At 38.4% G+C, this 19,630-nt stretch overlaps 1 protein-coding gene across 2 annotated transcripts in view; it reads right to left on the bottom strand.

Annotated features, from left to right (window-relative positions):
• The window catches only part of LOC131962468 (matrix metalloproteinase-16-like), a 111,292-nt gene that overhangs the window by 64,350 nt on the left and 27,312 nt on the right, over window positions 1–19,630 (bottom strand). Inside the window, exons 2-5 of one of the 2 annotated variants that reach the window (XM_059327475.1) lie at window positions 16,662–16,810; window positions 12,775–12,789; window positions 11,814–11,936; window positions 4,143–4,447 (exon numbers count right to left, since the gene is read on the bottom strand). In XM_059327475.1, the coding sequence (XP_059183458.1) occupies window positions 4,143–4,447; window positions 11,814–11,936; window positions 12,775–12,789; window positions 16,662–16,810 (592 nt within the window). The remainder of the gene's footprint in view (window positions 1–4,142; window positions 4,448–11,813; window positions 11,937–12,774; window positions 12,790–16,661; window positions 16,811–19,630) is intronic. The other variant, XM_059327476.1, reaches the window with a different exon arrangement.

The following is a 19,630-nucleotide window of genomic DNA, read 5'->3' as shown; positions in this document are numbered from 1 at the left end:
GAGGAGAGATGATAGATGGATTACAAATCCTTGGAGCTGGTTGCATTGGTAATATATGGAATTATCTGCCTCTGCTGGCAGAGATTTTGAGACAATATCTAGATTAAAATGAACATCTACATGTTGTTCATATTAAAATGATGTACTTTGGAGATGTAAGCTTTCATCTGTCACAAAATATATACAATATAACCAAATTGATTTTGGCTTGCAGCTTTGCACATGGAGGATGCACTGCAAAAAAGCCAACTTGTGTTTTTTGGCCTAAAACAGTGATTTAAGTTGGTAAAACTTGGAAATATAAATTATTGACATTTAGGGCAATAATGTAAGTTAGCACAACAAAGGAAGCCAGTTGTCTGCTCAAAAACAAGTTGGTGAGTTGTTGTTACTTATATCTTTAAGTTGGAGTTCACAACAAGGGACAATAGTTCTGATAACTCTTATTTCTTTGTTGGGAAATGCAGGAAAGTGGTGAAATTCTGTCATTAGAAAAAACTGCAGCCAGAGTATCCCTATTATATCACAGGAGATGTGTTATGACATATTAAGCTGATAAAGTGATTGCACATACTGATATGTGACTATGTTTACTTATTAGTAGTAACATTAATACTTCAAGTACTATCTTATAGTTTCCTTTAGGTTTAAGAACCTATACACAGCCTCAAGGTTTTGTTATTGCTCCAAAAAACACAAAAAAACCAACACCAGTACCTGATATTTCTGGTATTTGTTGGAATAGGAAATGTGAAATTTGAAGATATATATCAAGCACAAAACACTGTCTGTGGGCAGCTTCAAGCTGCACCAGCCTTTCAGAAATTCATCTCAGTGTAACAGCAGTCATCATGCAGGAATAAGAACACCCCCCGCCACGGCCAGCAGTCAGGATTCAGCCAGTGCATGTTCATATTTTGCAAGAAAGCCAGCTGGAGAGTACGTAATAGAACTGAATGCATTATGGGATGCTTTCACAGAAGTGTGGGCCGCAGCAGGGCTGTATTAATATTGCACTGAGGGGTAGAAAGAGAGAGAGAGTGTCTGTATGTGAGTGTTGAAGGGGTGAATCATAGCCTCCAATGACAGCTGCTTCTCCTTCCTCCAAGGCGCGACAGCAGGGACGGCAACACACACGTGTGTGTGTGTGTGTGTGTGTGTGTGTGTGTGTGTGGATGCACCTGCGCTTGTGTAAATATGTGTGTTTTAGTACTTTTAACAATATGAGTTTCTATGATCATGAGGGCAATGAAACAGCAGACGCAGCAATAATTTCCTCGCGGTTATTGCGATCGTTTCCATCGTGTTATTCAACCTGCGAGAGAGATTCTCCTCCGTTCGATCAAACCACGACTCTCACAAGCCTTAAATATAGCCGTTCACAACATATTATCTAAGCCTACAAAAGCCCCACCGCTCCTACTTAAAATTCAGTCTTCGACAGCAAGTTCCTCACTTCTATTTCCAACACATAGTGCTCAACTGCTCCCACTCATCTCCTCTGCTCTCCTCTCTCCCCTTTCCTCTTCAAATGTTTTCTTTACTTCTCGCTACACTGCTTTCTCAGTCTTTCCCTCTCCGTCTCTCTCTCTTGTGAGCTCTTGAACCTCCAATATTTGTCTAGAGATACTCTGCCATTCTCTCTTATCCTCTTTTTTCACTCTCTGTTATCTCCGCTGCCTTCCTGCTACTAGCTCGGCTTTCTTCCTCTCATTTGGGTCCTTATTTCTTAAGAGTGTCTCCTTGTCTCCTGCTCAGTCATCTCTGTCATTGTTTTGACTCGTGACTCAGAAACAGTCATGACTCCTCTTGAGTTCTCGGTGGACCACGAGGCACCGTTGCCCCTTAGATTAAATGAGGAATTCAAAGAAGAAAGGCTGAAAACATCTTTTTAAATCTGAGTCACAAATTTGCCGTGCTACGATAAGCCTCCATCAGGAATTTAAACCAAGAATCCATTTAACGTTTATTCTTTTTTTGGCTCAGTTTAACTTTTCTTGTATGTCTCTTTCACAGTATTTTCCTTCCTTTAGCATGCTCTCTGCCATCTTCTCTCTTACTAAGCCCTTTCATCACCACAATGAAGGCTGCACAGGAGGTCAGAGGTCAAGCTGTAAGCACACACACACCAGTAGAGATCTGTTGGATCCCACCACAATGCTAAACAGCAACACAGCTGCTCATCATGCAACCCACACAGCAGAATGACTTACGGTCCCTGCTAAAGGCTTACACAGAGCCTGACAAGCTGTAAAGCTCCGAGGGCAAGTATTCAGCGAGGGCACAAGCTGGAGGTCTCAGCGGAGTGAGAGGTGATGTGATTACTGTGGTTCACCAATGGAGATATCTGCTGTTGTCAAAGAGAGAGAGAGGACTGAGCAAGCCTCAGCTGATCACACTTAAATCACACCAGATCAGGCTGACCAGCAAAACCCACAGCAAAACCCAGCAGGCATTACACTTTTATACATCAGACCTGCTAGAAGAGCATCAAATCTGTGCCTCAGTGAGAGGAGATGGTGGTGAACCAGAGCAGACACACAGCTCACCTAAGGGCTATATGCAGCAGGCTTGGAATTTTGCCATTTTAGGGGCATTTGGCCTTCCTGTTCACACTTATTTTAAGGGCACAAAGGCCACATGACAGGGCATAAAGGCCGTTTGGTTAAATTACGCTGGTTTTACCTTTCAGATTAATACCTTAACATTCTCATTCACCAAGAAACATTAATGCACGATACATTAAATATATTAGAAAGGACCTTTTTGGAAAATGACAAATGAACCTGTTTTGAAAAGACGGCAAATGCATATATTATGAAAAGATGGCAAAATGAATCTCCTGCCTGAGTTCATCTAAGAGTAAGGAAAGAGAAATGCCTCCTCCTGCCATAAAAAGGAACCTGCTGAGGTGAAATTTACATCAGCTAAATGTCGAGCCCTTGTTCCTGAGGTAGGGAAGACGTTAGCGCTATCCCACCTAGCTAGCTATCGCTAGTTTTCATGACGCAAAAATGTAACGTTAACGAGTCGACTTTAAATAGGCAAATACAATGGTAATTACCTATCAATAGTACTTTCTATAAAAACGTAAATGTTAAGTTCTGTCAAATACTATTTTGAATTGCCCCGCACACATTTATTACATCGGATAACACCAACTTGAGTCGCTAGTTGCTATCTTGCTAGCAATGCCCTCATAAAAGGCCAGGTTTCGATATGAGTCCTCATCAAAAGGATCACTATCTAGTCACTAGTCTCTAGTTTCCTGTGACGTCCTTTTCGGGGACGCACCAGGACACATTGGCACTTACTCAATAAAATATATGTGGTAAAATGTGTTCTAGACCACCTCGCCAAGTGGTTTGAGTGATCCGATCATAATGCGTCTTGGACCCTCATTACGGTTGTATTTGGCGCTGACCACTTCCGATCACCGAAGGCGCATTTTAAAAGTGTAAACAGGGTCATAGAGACTTTTAAAAAAGGACTAAAAACTTTCCTTTTTAGCAAAACCTTTGGTTCCTCCCATCTAGATGGTTTTTAGATTATGTATGTATGTTTTCTGTTTTTAGCTGTTTTTTTTCCCTTTTTTATCCTTTTTATAATTAGAATGTTATGCTTTTAACCTGCAGCACTTTGAGATTTCCTGTAATGTAAAGTGCATAACAAATAAAATGTATTATTATTATTATTATCATAGATCGGTTAAGGCTTTTTCAACCAAAATACTTCGACCTTTTTTATTGTTTTGACTCTATATATCATCAAATCGGCCAATCCTTTGCCCCACTCGCTGCTTTACTGAGCATTGTGCTTCTTCATGAGTGACGAAGTTCCAGGTGAGTTAACTGACCTTTTTTTTTAAAAAACATGTCTGACACCATCTTGTTTAACCCATTGACGCCTAAAACTTCCTGTAAAACCTCTGGCCGATTTTAAAATAAGCCCCTAAATCCTGAAGTTTTTCTGGGAATTCAACAGAAGTGTCAACGCTTCTACTAAATAATCGATTTTTCAGCCTCTGTAGCAGATAGAAATGAAATTCAAAAAGTATTTGAGAGCTTATACAAATACTACAAAACGACGTATCCGCTTTCCAGGCTTCAATGGGTTAAAGCCATCATTAAATGAATGCCTACCGTCATGGTTGGGGTTTCCCAATGTCCACGGTTCATCTGAGTCAAAGTGCGTGTCGCCTCCTATTCCCGGCCCTGGAAAGTAGGCGTGGGCCAGAAAGCCACCCTCTCCGTCAAAGGGCGAGCTATCGCCATGGAAACCTGAAGCGAAGATGATGGTGATGTCCACGTCTTTCTTGGTCCTCTCCAGCTCGCTGTAGGGCACAGCCTCAAAGCGAAGCGGCGTCACATTTTGCCAAACGTCAAAGGCTCGCCGAATGGCGTCGTGGGTCTCCTCCGCACCCACTTTGGGTGTCACGTTCTTTATGCTGCAGAGAAAAGAGACACCGGAGGGAAAAGTTAGACTGGGAAAACACTAGAAGTCTCTGTAAACATTTCACACAAGATTATTTCCTCTTATCATCATGCCCCAGTAAGCCTCGAATCGGGATTTCTCCTTCAACTGTCAGGATGAGAAAATCTATTGTAAATTGGTCTGATAAGACTCTTGGCTTCTCTGAGTGTTTGGTAAAATAAACGTAGTATTGAGTAGCTTATTCTACTGGATGTCCACTCAGAGGAAAAAATGAAAGATTAAAATCCAATCAGGCACAGTAAACAGCCTTTGAAGCACGAGATACGGTGGAAAAGAAAACAATACAGTCAGTTTAGTAAAACTGTCACCAACACAAGAGCTGAAAAAAAAAAAAGAGGATATGACTGCGTGTCAATCTACATGATCACTGTAAGCCCCCTCCCCAAAAAATCCATCACTATCACTGTTTTCCCTGCGTGCTGCCATTTCACGCTCATGGTGTTCGCCAACAGAGAGCTAAATGGAGCGATTTGTGAGAGAAAACAGCTGAGTCCTCCCCTGCCGGCTTTGAGTTGCTGCAGGTGTGGCGAGGACGGGACAATTTCCTGCCACTGGAATTTATTTTCTAATTAAGGATTATCAACAGCCCACTGCCTGCTGAGAGCCCCAGTCTGGTTTGGGCAATCAGGAAAACCTCACTCCACTTTATTCGCTCTCCGAAAATATCTCAGTGTCACGCTCTATTAAAATTTGGTTTCTCTCGTGGGATGGACAGATAGGTATAGTTTACATCATCCAACTTAGACGCTTGTAAACACTCTATACTCTTAGTCCGGCGGCTTAGGACCAGATTTTAGAATAAAGGGGACACGCCGGACAAAAGCACCAGATTTTTTCCACATGCTCTCTATCACCATAGGTTTCAATTTTTGGTAGGAGCCACTTCATCAAGATTGCGGATCGGAGATGGCACCCATATAAAATCTATGAGAAACAATAAATCTTCCAAGCCACTCAGAAGGTCAATCTTGGTGTCAAAATCTACATTGATTGCTGAGCAAGATCTGACATGAGATGAAAGCTTTACCTTGATTTGTTTGAGCAGTGTACATGGCAGCTAATGCTAATGCTATGTTTATGGAACATAGATTCCAAACATTTTCAACTCAGGATTCCCTGCTGCAGCACTTGAAGACCTACCAGTCTGGGTGAAAATGAACATTTCTATTTGATCAAATAATCATCTAGTGATATTCTCAATATCTTTAAATGATTTCTTGACCCAGAAAATGTAGATTTTGACACCAAGATTGACCTTCTGAGTGGCTTGGAAGATATAGCATTTCTCATAGACTTTATATGGGTGCCATCTCCGAACCAAAAATTGAAACCTATGGTGATAGAGAGCATGTGGAAAAAATTTGATGCTTTTGTCCGGCGTGTCCTCTTTATTCGGCTAAGCCGCCTGACTATCTGTGTCTTCTTATTTCTGTAGCTCAGGATCTGATGTATAGTTGATAATTTCAGTGTGTAAATGAGATGAACAGCAAAACAACTCTGTGCTTTTTCCTCAGGTGTTTCAATTAGTTTCAAGAATCTCCCTCTCCTCCTTCCATCCTGTCTGTTTCTCACTGTACTCCCTGTCACCCCCTTTTCCTTTGTTCCCTTTTCATTTTAGTTCCTCTCTGTTTGGCTGTCATTTCCCATAATAGGAATAAATATTATCAGGACGTTTTTGTCTTTTATTGCTCATCTTCTTCTGCATGGTGGGCCGACTGCTGCATTTATATCCTGCATATTAATATTGGATGTAAGCTCAGATTAATTATTGAATCAAACTCAGTGAAAAGGGAAGCATAAAGGCTGGTTATGAAATATAAATAGAGTGCCACTGAATAACCAGCGATGTTCATTTTAAATGTTGTAATTGCTTAAACCCAACCACAAACTGTTTCCATTTCTCAATCTGCTCTTTCAAGACGGACTTGCTGACAGCCGGCTCTCACTTTAGCAGAGACGTGTTTGCTTTAATTACGCTCTAACAAGTTCTGGAAAAAGTTTCACTTTCAGCTAATGATTTTCTGTTTTGACAGTCACACACAGGTATCATTAAGAAATGTAATTTATGTAATTCTAAAAGACAAGTCTACAAAAACAAAACATCAGAACTGTATTTGTTGAAAAAGGAAGCAGAGCTTTTGGTGGCAGAAATGATGGAGTAAGACATTTTAATAGTCAACAGCAGTGTGGAAGGTGGAGCTGATTAATGAATTAATGAATTAAACTGGTCTTTGTTTGGGTCATCCACTGATCACATGATGTTCTCATGATTTACAGTGTAGCTTTAATCGCTATATGCAGTTATCTGCAAATGGTTCCAGAATCGATAGGCAACAGGACAATGTTTGCATCTTGCAGGCTTTGGTTTCATGCATGTCTGTGTGGAGAGCAAAAGTGATCAAATAAAACACCAAAAACCATTGGCTACTGTCTGACAATCATGTTGTTGTGATCTAAACATGTATCTGAAAATTTGGAGCTGAAGAATATGAGTCCAACTCTTCTTTTAGCTCTGCTTTTGGTCTCCACCAACTCTTAAGGGAAATACTTGGTTCCTACACTGTAAAAAAGCCAACTTATATTTTTTGGCCTAAAACAGTGATTTAAGTTGGCAAAACTTGGAAATATAAATGATTGACATTTAGGGCAATAATGTCAGTTAGCACAACAAAGGAAGCCAGTTGTCTGCTCAAAAACAAGTTGGTGAGTTGTTGTTACTTATATCTTTAAGTTGGGGTTCACAACAAGGGACAATAGTTCTGATAACTCTTATTTCTTTGTTGTGAAATGCGGGAAATCAGTGAAATTCGGTCATTAGCGAAAGCTAGCGGCTAACTGATGCTAGCGGCTAACTGATGCTAGCGGCTAACTAATGCTAGCGGCGCTGCTTGTTACAGCTACAAGAGTAGCCATTAGCGCATCAATGCTAACTCAAAATTGTGGTCGCAACATTAGCTGACATTTCATAGCAGCGTTACAATCAAATTCAGCACATTGCAGAAGTTAGCAGAAGTAAGGATTAAAAGTTATTACAATGTAAAATTATAAGTTAGTACAATTTACAGTTGAGTTGACAAAAATCATAATTCAGAGTTGAGCAAACTCAAAAACAAAACTTAAAATATTTAGTTTAATTGTCCAACTTAAAATTTTATCGACGTTTGTTGCCATGAAATTTTGAGTTCACCCAATTTTCCTTTTTTTGCAGTGTAAACTGTTACATATTAAACTTTTTTCACAGTTTAGTTGCTCATTTTGTTTGTCTGCTGTTTCTTGCTGGCCAGCTGCCTGCTCTATTGCTAAACAGCTTGGATGAGAGCGGTAAGAACGAAGCTAAACAGTAAACTGGTGGCCCGTTAAATCAAACCAATGAGCTGGAATATGCTGAAAGCCACAACAATCCAGTTTTGATGGCTTGTTGTTGCTTGTAATCAAATTTCTTGTAAGTGATATAAATTGTGATGAATAATAGCTTAGAAATGTTGTGTCCTCCACTGTCATAAAACAAGTATGAGTAATAAGAATCTCCCGTTTCAAGATGTGCCAATACTCATGAATTACAGAAACAATCTTGCACATCAATTGAAGTGGTGTGTTGGTGCAATGGTTGGTTGTTGAGGAAGCAAACAGTCTCTGTGTGATTGGGGCCACTTATGGAGGCAACAAGAAATGGCCCTTTTGTCTTTTCAAGTGTCTATGTAGAGCAGATAGAGACTTGCTAAGTACAAGACAATTTCAAATCAATATCAGCTGACCCAGAGAGTCTGCAACGGCACAAATGTTTTCCCTGAGATTTTGATAAAGAAAAAATGTTGTAGTACCTTGAGGGTTCTCATGAATACACGTCCTCGTCTAGCTCTGTCTGAGGTTACAATGAAACGCCTTAGCAGCAACTGTGGCCTCTTGAGGAATACAAAGATGGTTTCATTTGATTCTATTACCCATCTCACTTTATGTGTGTCCTATTTTAAGGGCAAGAGAGAAACATGTGCAGGGAGAGGCTGCAAAACCACAAATGAAAGAATCCCGTGCCTGCTCTGAGGCCATATAAAATATTAAACTCCATGTTGTGAGGTGATAATGATTCCGGATGCAACTCATGTGCTATAATAGTACCTGCATGCAGGGAGAACTGTAGGGATGCCAAAGCTAATTAGTGCCTCCCCACAGCAACTACTGTATGTGGGTACATGGAATCTAGCACACACCTGGGGCGGCCATGCATTTCTTATATTCTCCAAATGCCAGAGTTGTTTGGGTTTTTTTACAATTATTTTTGGACCTTTCAGCTCATAGTCTGGAGAATGAAGAAGGTTTTTTAGGTAAGAACGAGTGACTTCAGTCAAAGACTGAAAGAGGAAAAAAGCTACATTACATATACATTACATTATTTATCTTTATCAGTCTGTTTAAACACATATTACAGAAACAATTACTATTACAGAAAACCAAAAAATATGCCATTTAATTGCAGTTTCAGATTTGTTTTGGTGTCTATTGGAAACTAGGGCCACCTCACTATTTGATTCGGATTCAGAGAGCTACAATGCAGTTATTAAGAGATCTCACCAAGCTCACAGCATTGTGATAACCCATGGGCAAAACATAAAATAACAGTCTAAATCAGGGGTGTCAAACTCAAATACACAATGGGCCAAAATTTAAAACTTGAATAAAATTGCGGGCCAACATTGAACAAATAAACCTTTTAATATATACCAGACATGTTTTGCTTTAACATTAAATATGGAACCAGCAACGCTTATAAACATACAATATATAACTAAATAGTGCAGACATGCAAAATCACATTTCAAATAAAAAACACATCAATGTCATTAATTTATTAAATAAAAATTAAATAAAAATCGTATGCCTCTTTTCTATTTGCATCCTTCTGATTTAGTATCAAAATAAAGTTTTTCAATAAGGTTAATACATTTAAAAATAAAATAACAATAATAAATCCAGTATTAGCGGTAAATGCGCCGTATAATACTGGCGGGTCAGCTTTTATCGTACAATAATAATATAATAATTTGATATTGGCTCGCGGGCCAAATAAAATTACACTGTGGGCCAAATTTGGCCCGCGGGCCAGAGTTTGACACCCCTGGTCTAAATCATGTATTCTTCAAGATGAATCTACATGGAAATGCGACACACGATACTGGTTATGGATGTCTTTAGATAATAATAAATGTGCTACATTCTCTAACTATCTCCATTGCACCGATTTGAGTTAAAAGGAGCAGCTGCAGGCACATCTGACTGCTGACTGGAGGCCAGGCACACATCCATGTACAACACACACACACACACACACACACACACACACACACACACACACACAAGCACACACTCTCAAAATGCTCCCATCCTATTACATAACCCTAATCTGTCAGAGAGCACCCTCTGCTTTCCACTGGGGTTTCCTCCTCTCCTCTCCTCAACTCTCAGCTCATCTCTTTCTCTCTGCAGCTGCTTCTCCTCCATCACCCTCTTTCCTCCACCTATCTACTGCTCCACTCTTCATCAAGCCTGCTCATTTTCTTCTTTTCAAATCTGTGCTGTCACATGACGAACCCAGCACTCATGAAACAAGTTGCAAAACCAATTCCAGTGTAATTTATTAAAAAGAAAAAAAATGCATGAAAAAGGCATGAATCTGGACATCTCAATGATATACAGTCCTACTGCAGCTGTAGGTCCCTGATCCACTAGATTATATTCCACATGTAATGCTGCTTATACATTTATCCTCGGGGCAGAGCAAAATAAAAAACAAGCCCACTTCTTGGGGATTATCCCATGAAACATGGAGCTGAGGGCGATGGTATAGTATCTATAAAATATTACAGAAACTGGGCTACTGACCTCACTAAATCAACAGGGAAATATTATATAACAAGTTGCCCTATACATTATTAATCATGTAGCTGAATGCCAGAAACTGTGCTTGTGAATTATGAAATTGGTGATCAGATCCGTGGTACATGTACGGCTCTTACATTTACACTCTTTTCCCATTTGTGCTGCATGTTCTGAGGATAAAGCTGCTTCTTCTACAGTCTGAGCTTTAACGAACATGCTCCATGTGTAGTTATTGTCGTGGCTTAAAGCAATATTGAACTTTGGTTTGCCATTTGTATAATGGTTTTCCATTATATAAGTCAAAATATTGTGTTCAGCAGTTGCTGCCCGAGAGGGACTCGGGAAATGTTTAAGCATAAAGCTGATTGACATGAACTATACGGTCAAAAGTTCTACCAAGATTTCAGTTTATAAAAAGGCTGCCACAGATGCAATAAAGGCAGATACAGAGGATAAAATAGAGCAAAGACTGCATGAAAAAGTGGTTAATTTTCCATCCCTCTCAAAGGAATGTGTATGCTAATGAAAAAGGTCAATGACACTGAAGTCCTGTTTGTGTTACATGCCTCTGTCTTTGTACTGTACTGTATAGTCTAGATGGATTTCAGAATAAAGGCCTCCTATAAGAAGTGAGGAGCATTTATGGGTACAAGTCAGGAACCGGCCTACCTTACATATCTCAAGGGTGCTGAGTCCAAAAAAATGGTTCCCAAGCAAAATTTTGAGTTTTTGACCTTCTAATTTGTATATGAAATGGCCAATTGCCCATCTTGCACAGTCGTTGGACCATTTCCCCTTAGTTTTATTGTAAGTAGGTAATCAAGATGAGGAAATTAAGTTTCTGGATCTATAGTCTAGGGTCAGAGCAAGGATATAGTGGAGGCTCAGTGTCTTTTTTATGTATATATATGTATGCAAAATACCAACTGGAACATTTAAAAGTGATATTGATTGAATATTTATGTCGGCCTTAAAAAAAACACCCAAATAATGTTTAATTTCACCTTAAAAGTTGGTATTTTGCATATATCAACGTCCAACGACTGAGCAAGATGGGCAATTTGGCCGCCATATTGATTTGCAAATGAGAAGGTCAAAAACTCGAAATTTCGCTTGGGAACCATTTTTTTGGGATTCAGCACCCTTGAAATAAGTAAAGTAGGCCGGTTCCTGACTTGTACCCATAAATGCTCCTCACTTTCACTTTTTGGACAATTCCATATAGACTAGTAGGAGCATAGTGAGATACCGGATGTCTTCACAACTTAACAACAGCCCTGTTGATGGGGGAGAGTCAGTGTGTGTGGTGGGGTTTTCTGGGTCTATCCTGGTGGTTATTGAGATTGCAGGGACATTGAATTATCATGAAATGTAATGCTGTAATGGCACCAGCTCTATATTAATCACTTGAGCAACAGAATATTGACACATTTAAAACCACCCACCTGTATGTGATATGTTTGTGTTGCCACTTCTGACCCGTTAGGGCGTACCGCCGTTTCCTCACACTGAATCTGTGAGCGTTTCCTATCTGGTCAGGAACTCCACATCTGGGCTTCTTCATCCACCTGCAGGACAGAAGAGAGGAGGTCAACAATCAACACCAAAGATCACTTTATTATTCTGCTGTGGGTGCATATTTTTCAAAAAGTGATGAACAAATGATGACTAGAAACCAGTTCTAATTAATGTAGCTCTTTACGATAATGAACGGAGGTGTTTACTGATGGATGCAATGATTCATATGAAGCTCTCTGTGCATTTGCAACTCTAACAGGTCAAAATGTGAGCAGGAAATGGATGAAACACATGCAAAGCATATACATGAGAATGCACAAATGCAATACATACATATTGGAAGTTTTTAAAAACTAAACACATCACAAGGCAGTTTCTCATAACTCCCAGACTGTACTTAAGTGAAAAATAACGGCAACACTTTACTTGTCGATAAGTTTTACTTTACTTATCGTCATAATAGTGACATGATACTGTCATAACTGTGACATGACACAGTCATAAACGTGTCATAAACATTATGTCAATGTCATAAACGTTTATGACTGCTGTCATTAAGTGTCATTCGGTTTTTGTCATGACAAGTTGACATTCCTTGGGTTGTCTTGATTATGACAACTTGACTTTAATCAAAGTGACATTACCAGAAAATGTCTTTGTCATGGCAACTTGACATAAACAAAATATGTCAACTTGTCATGACAAAAACCGAATGACACTTAATGACAGCAGTCATAAACGTTTATGACATTGACATAATGTTTATGACACATTTATGACTGTGTCATGTCACAGTTATGATAGTATAATGTCACTATTATGACGATACCTTCAAGTAAAGTGTTACCAAAATAACAAATCACAAATTACACAAAAAACACGCCTCACCTTATCGTGTTATCGCTACATCAGCAAAGTGAAGCAGAGGTGGAGAAGAGAGAAACACAGGCATGCTGTTAGCTGTTAGCTGTTAGCTTATCCCATTTCACTGTTTCAGCCCAGTGGTTGGACAGCTGTTAGTCTGCCGGCCACCACACCGCCACGCTACACTTCACTGGACAATTTGAGCTCATTGCTATTTGTAGCACGGATGGCATTTCAGTGTTGGTGGGGACAAATGTCAGTGAACAGTGGCTTCAGTGATTTGCAGGTAAAATGATTTCTGGTTAAGGCCCAAGAGTTAAAACTGGCTACATAGTATCACTGTTACTGCATATACTGCATATTATATACTGTGTTTTATTTCAAATATCCTCACGTAACAAAGTTGGTTTTTTATATCGTTCCATATTCATACACTACCGGTCAAAAGTTTTAGAACACCCCAATTTTTCCAGTTTTTTATTGAAATTCAAGCAGTTCAAGTCAAATGAACAGCTTGAAAGGGTACAAAGGTAAGTGGTGAACTGCCAGAGGTAAATAAAAAAAGGTAAGCTTAACCAAAACTGAGAAATAATGTACATTTCAGAATTATACAAGTAGGCCTTTTTCAGGGAACAAGAAATGGGTTAACAACTTAACTCTATGGAGTCTTGGGCTATTTTGTCCATTTTTTAATTCTTTTCATGTCTTTGTAAGTCATTTTGTGTCTTTTTTTGGTCATTTTGTGTCTTTTGGTGTCTTTTTTTGTCATTTTGTGTCTTTTTTTGGTCATTTTGTGTCTTTTGGTGTCTTTTTTTGTCATTTTGTGTCTTTTTTTGGTCATTTTGTGTCTTTTTTTGGTAATTTTGTGTCTTTTTTTAGTCCTTTATCCCAACATAAAATGTGATTTTGAATCTTTTTTTTACTTTCAAAACACTATCATGCTCAATAAAGAATTTTAAATGTTGCAAATGTGCATTAATTTCAGAGTACACTGAGACATTAAACTGCATCATTTTCAATTAAATTCTGGAAAAGTTGGTGTGTTCTAAAACTTTTGACCTGTAGTGTACATTTACTGTTTTTAATCTTTCTTTCTCTTTTCATAGATCTCATGGGACTGTGAGAAACAATTTTCAATTTCCGTGTGCCTTGTACTTTGACAATAAAGTAAACTTTCATCTTTTTAGGTCTGAGTTTATGGTGTCAAGTCTTCTTCAATACAGCGTGGTGTTTATTTTGTCAAAAATAATAATAGATGATACATGAGGGAATGCTTTAGGGCGTGGCCACCCTGTGATTGATAGGTTGCTACCACAGAGTTGTCCGTGTTTCATCTTAGAACTTAAAAGTTAATTACAACATTTCCTTTGCCTAAAAATACTTTGTTCAGCATTCGGACAAAAGACACTCTAAGACCACAATTATACATTCTGAATGGATTGTTGCAAAATCCTGAGAGAATGTGGAATAGTTGGATCTTTTCTACTCTGTGCTGGTTTCTCCTAGCAGTCACCAGAAGCTCCTCATTCTCTACGTAATTAGAAAGTATTGGAAGTTCACAGACAGACAAAAACCCTCCACATAGGCCATGTCTAATGCTGTGACATCACTTCATTTTTCCTACATTTTCGTTTGAAGTCAAAACCAAAATTAGCATCCCAATTAATATCCCAATTAATGTAAATTACCAAGGCACCTTGCTAACCTAGCTAGCTAGTAAGTGCTAGCCTAAAAAACCCTAAAAGAACGGCCAACTTCTCTTTGCACAGAACTAATGTCGCTTTGATTCTCAATATCTCTTATAGAGGCCTCAGGTGGGTTTACCATCATTATATTCCTATGTAGGCTCAATAGTCTAGACGGAATTGTCCAAAAAGTGAAAGTGAGGAGCATTTATGGGTACAAGTCAGGAACCGGCCTACTTTACTTATTTCAAGGGTGCTGAGTCCAAAAAAAATGGTTCCCAAGCGAAATTTTGAGTTTTTGACCTTCTAATTTGTATCAAATGGCCACCAAATTGCCCATCTTGCACAGTGATTGGACCATTTCCCCTTAGTTTTTTTGTAAGTAGGCAATCAAAGATGAGGAAATTAAGTTTCTGGATCTATAGTCTAGGGTCAGAGCAAGAATATAGTGGAGGCTCAGTGTCTTTTTTATGTATATATATATATATATATGCAAAATACCAACTGGAACATTTAAAAGTGATATTGATATATTTATGTCGGCCTTAAAAAATGACACAAATAATGATTAATCTCACTTTAAAAGTTGGTATTTTGCATATATATATATATATATATATATGTATATATACATAAAAAAGACACTGAGCCTCCACTATATCCTTGCTTTGACTCTAGACTATAGATCCAGAAACTTAATTTCCTCATCTTGATTGCCTACCTACAATAAAACTGTGGCAAAATGGTCTAAAGACTGAGCAAGATGGGCAATTTGGCCGCCATATTGATATGCAAATGAGAAGGTCAAAAACTCAAAATTTCGATTGGGAACCATTTTTTTGGGATTCTGCACCCTTGAAATAAGTAAAGTAGGCCAGTTCCTGACTTGTACCCATAAATGCTCCTCGCCTTTATTCTGAAATCCGTCTAGACTACAACAGGAAGCATCAGAAAGACTCCTCTTGTCGTTGTAGATACCAAAAAAGTGTGTTCTTCCTTTAAACGAACGTTATCCTTGTCTGATGCTTTCAGGCTTGACCGTTAATATGAGGATTGACTAAAGCTGTCCCTACTCTTCACTCTCTTCCATTGAGTATTAATACCTTGGCATTTTGGAGCCTTTGATCTGACAACAGAGGTGTTCTCTCTGTAAAAGGCCTCTTTGATCAAATTAAAACGGCCCACTTAATTCATGTTGGGGAAACTTTGTGTCTGGCAAACCGACTCTGGCTGCTTTCAGAATGCAAAACAGGGAATGAATGAGACTCCTCCACCATTTGTCACGCATTTTGAAGATGTCTACACCAATTTGTGATTTTTAACTATATTTCACTGCATGTTTTACCTTCTGGCTGATGTTCACATCTATTTATGTCCAAAATAAATAACACCAACATATCAGGAATAACATTGGAATAGGACATCTGTGTTTTTGGCTGTTTTAGTATTTCAATAATTATTCAAACTTATGAAATAGTGACATTTTACTAGCCATCAGTCTTTTGTTTGAAAATCTACAAACTAATTTTCCAAAGTAACATGCACACAACAAACAAATATACCAAGACTGATTAAACATTGCTGCTTCTTTGTATTTACATTTAACTCTTACAGGCCACATGTGCATCCAGATACACTACTGGTCAAAAGTTTTAGAACACACCAACTTCTCCAGAATTTAATTGAAAATGATGCAGTTTAATGTCTCAGTGTACTCTGAAATTAATGCACATTTGCAACATTTAAAATTCTTTATTGAGCATGATAGTGTTTTGAAAGTAAAAAAAAGATTCAAAATCACATTTTATGTTGGACTAAAGGACTAAAAAAAGACACAAAATGACCAAAAAAAGACACAAAATGGCAAAAAAGACACCAAAAGACACAAAATGACTTACAAAGACATGAAAAGAATTCAAAAATGGACAAAATAGCCCAAGACTCCATAGAGTTAAGTTGTTAACCCATTTCTCGTTCCCTGAAAAAGGCCTACTTGTATAATTCTGAAATGTACATTATTTTTTTATTTACCTCTGGCAGTTCACCACTTACCTTTGGACCCTTTCAAGCTGTTCATTTGACTTGAACTGCTTGAATTTCAATAAAAAACTGGAAAAATTGGGGTGTTCTAAAACTTTTGACCGGTAGTGTATATTCATTGAATTACTGGCAAGAACAGAAACTCATGAACCGAGCTCAGAACTCAAATGTTCTTGTGTGACTCACACTAAAGTGTTGCTGTCCAGGATCCCTGTGACATGGAGGCCGTAGCGGCGCTGCATGGCAGCGATAGCTGACTGCATGTCTTGTGCAGAACGCAGCACCGACATTCTGGGGTCTGCAGGAGGGAGGTAGCCGTACCTCTGGAGCCATGCCTGGGGACAAACACAGCACAGAGGGGGAAGGGTGAGAAACTGCATTACAGGTTTCCAGGGGAGAAACTCAAGTCAAAATGAATAAAAAAAAGGTTATTTCCTGTTCAATTTGACCTCCAACAACATTTAAACATCCATCAAAATACAACTTAACATGAGAGCTAAGCTGTTTACTCATATGACCTGTCTGATTCTCCAGACATTGTCCAGAGGATTACAGGTCCATGGCAGACCTGCTGGCTGTTTAGACCAGTAGTTCTCAACCTTTTTGAGTCGCGACCCCTAATTTAACATACATGTTGTCCATGACCCCCACTCACTGAACACAATCTCACACGCACAGCAAGGTTATTATAGTAAATGAAAACTAACGAAATAACGAAAACTAGAATGGAAAAAACATTTTCTTAACTGAAATAAAAATAAAAACGAGAGGTTTTAAAAAACGATAACTAACTGAAACTGTATTGTGTGGTTACAAAACTAACTAAAACTAACTGAAATTATAGTGAAAATGTCCTTAGTTTTCGTCTTTGTCAACTTTTTTCATACGTAAACCTTTTTGGTTGATATGAAATCTATTTCATCTATCTGGTTTTATGACTTAATAAACTTATTGGGGCTGAGATGGATAATAAAAGGAAATAAAGGCAACAATTACTGTGACCTTTCTGAATCTGGCACCCAACAAATACCCCATTACAAAAAAACTAAAACTAACACTAAAACTAATAAAAACTAAACTAAAACTAAGCATTTTCCAAAAAATAAAAACTAATTAAAACTAGCAAACCCACTCTAAAAACTAACTAAAACTAACTGAATTTGAAAACAAAAATTGACAACAAAATTAAAACTAAAACTAATGAAAAATAAAAAACTATTATAACCTTGACGCACAGTTCAGATCACCCAAAAAAAGAAACAAAATGACCAAAAAAAGACACAAAATGACCAAAAAAGGAAACAAAATGACCAAAAACAAGACACAAAATGACAAAAAAAAAGACACAAAATGACCAAAAAAAAGACACAAAATGTTGTGTTCAAAATGATTTGGCGACCCCTAGAAATCATCTCGCGACCCCAATTGGGGTCCCGACCCCAAGGTTGAGAATAGCTGGTTTAGATGAGGGTGGCAGGTGTGAGTAGAGAGTAGAGTAGAGTGTGCAGGAGGCGGGACATCACGCAAAATGTACGCTATGGACACATAACCGGTTTGTAATTTGGTCATGAAGAAGCAAGCCATCATTGTCCTTGAAACCTAGAATTTGTCCGACAGAATCTCCTGAATCTTGTCTCTTCAGTTAGACATTTCCGTTGGTATGATGATTTGTTTCATTATCAGAGTTCAGGGTTACAGTGTATGTGTGAAAGGGGCTTTAGAAATACAAAAAGGTAAGAAAAAGATCAGCAAATACCAAATCTGAAGGCATTTCTTGCAAGTGTTTTGTTAAGGGAAAGGGCATGAGTAGAAAGTAAGAAATCTCTATAGGAGTTTAAAGTGCAGAATGTCATCTGTTATCATGTCATTTGGCTTGTCAGGGGAAGGCTTTGGTGTAATAGAGCTTTCAGTGTCCCTATAAAATCCTGCCAGAGGGAATCACAGCTCAGATCTTTGGAGCAGGGAGAAGATGGGGGATCGGTCGGGCTTTCCCACAGAAGAGGCTTTAGGGATTTGGACAATCCCAGCCTCTCTGTATTCTCTCAGTCTTCATCATAAAAATGGAAAACAGATTCTTCAACTGCTGCATTTAGCAACACAAAGCCAACCAACCAACCTATAAAGAGAAAATTCAACTAATAAAAAAATAAAGCGTATTGTTTGAAGTGCAGAGAAAAAACCCCACAAAAACACTGGCCTTGAATCTCAAAGAAGTAATGAAAAGTCAGGCTGCGTATTTGCCTCAAACCTTTTTATTCTTCACTCTTCTCTTCACTATTCTCCTACACAGTGTTGTGGAGCTGCTTCAGTCATTCTGGTGGCCTGCTGCTCAGGATGGCATACACACTGAGAATGAAATTCACTAAACATGGAGGGAAGCTTGGTGTAGAGAATGCAATAAAAGCCAAACCATTATTCAACAATGGAACAAATGTGAGTCCACGGCTTCTGTTAGAGTGAGTGAGCCTGGTGTCAGGCTCCAAGTAGCAACAATGAGCTCTGGAGATGCTCATTGGACGGGCTGTTTGTATATATTCATAAAGTGCTTCAAACTGGAACACAAAAAAAGTCTGTTACAGGAGCTAAAGATGGCAATCTCTGTGATTTTTGGTTTTGCTTGCCTAAAAGTTAAATTGAGCCTGGGGGCTCAGATAACGTGCAAATGGGGGAATTTTATGGGTAATATTTCATTCTTGGCAGGGTCTAAATAAATTAGAAAAATGCCCCGCCACCTGAACACGGTGAGCAGTGTGCAGTGCAAATGGCTGAAACTAACTAAAACTAACTGAAATTATAGTGAAAATGTCCTTAGTTTTCATCTTTGTCAACTTTTTTCATACATAATTCTTTTGGTTGATATTAAATCTATTTAATCCATCTGGTTTTATGACTTAATAAACTTATTGGGGCTGAGATGGATCAGACAAAGGAAACAAAGGAAACATTTATTGTGACCTTATTGAATCTGGCACCCAACAAATACCCCATTACAAAAAAACTAAAACTAATAAAAACTAAACTAAAACTAAGCATTTTCCAAAAAATAAAAACTAATTAAAACTAATGAACTCACTCTGAAAACGAACTAAAACTAACTGAATTTGAAAACAAAAATTGACAACAAAATTAAAACTAAAACTAATGAAAAATCCAAA

Source organism: Centropristis striata, chromosome 23 (assembly GCF_030273125.1).
Source record: "Centropristis striata isolate RG_2023a ecotype Rhode Island chromosome 23, C.striata_1.0, whole genome shotgun sequence".
NCBI lineage: Eukaryota > Metazoa > Chordata > Actinopteri > Perciformes > Serranidae > Centropristis > Centropristis striata.
The sequence above is the reverse complement of the archived record's forward strand: the minus strand, read 5'-3'. Positions and strand labels throughout refer to the sequence as shown.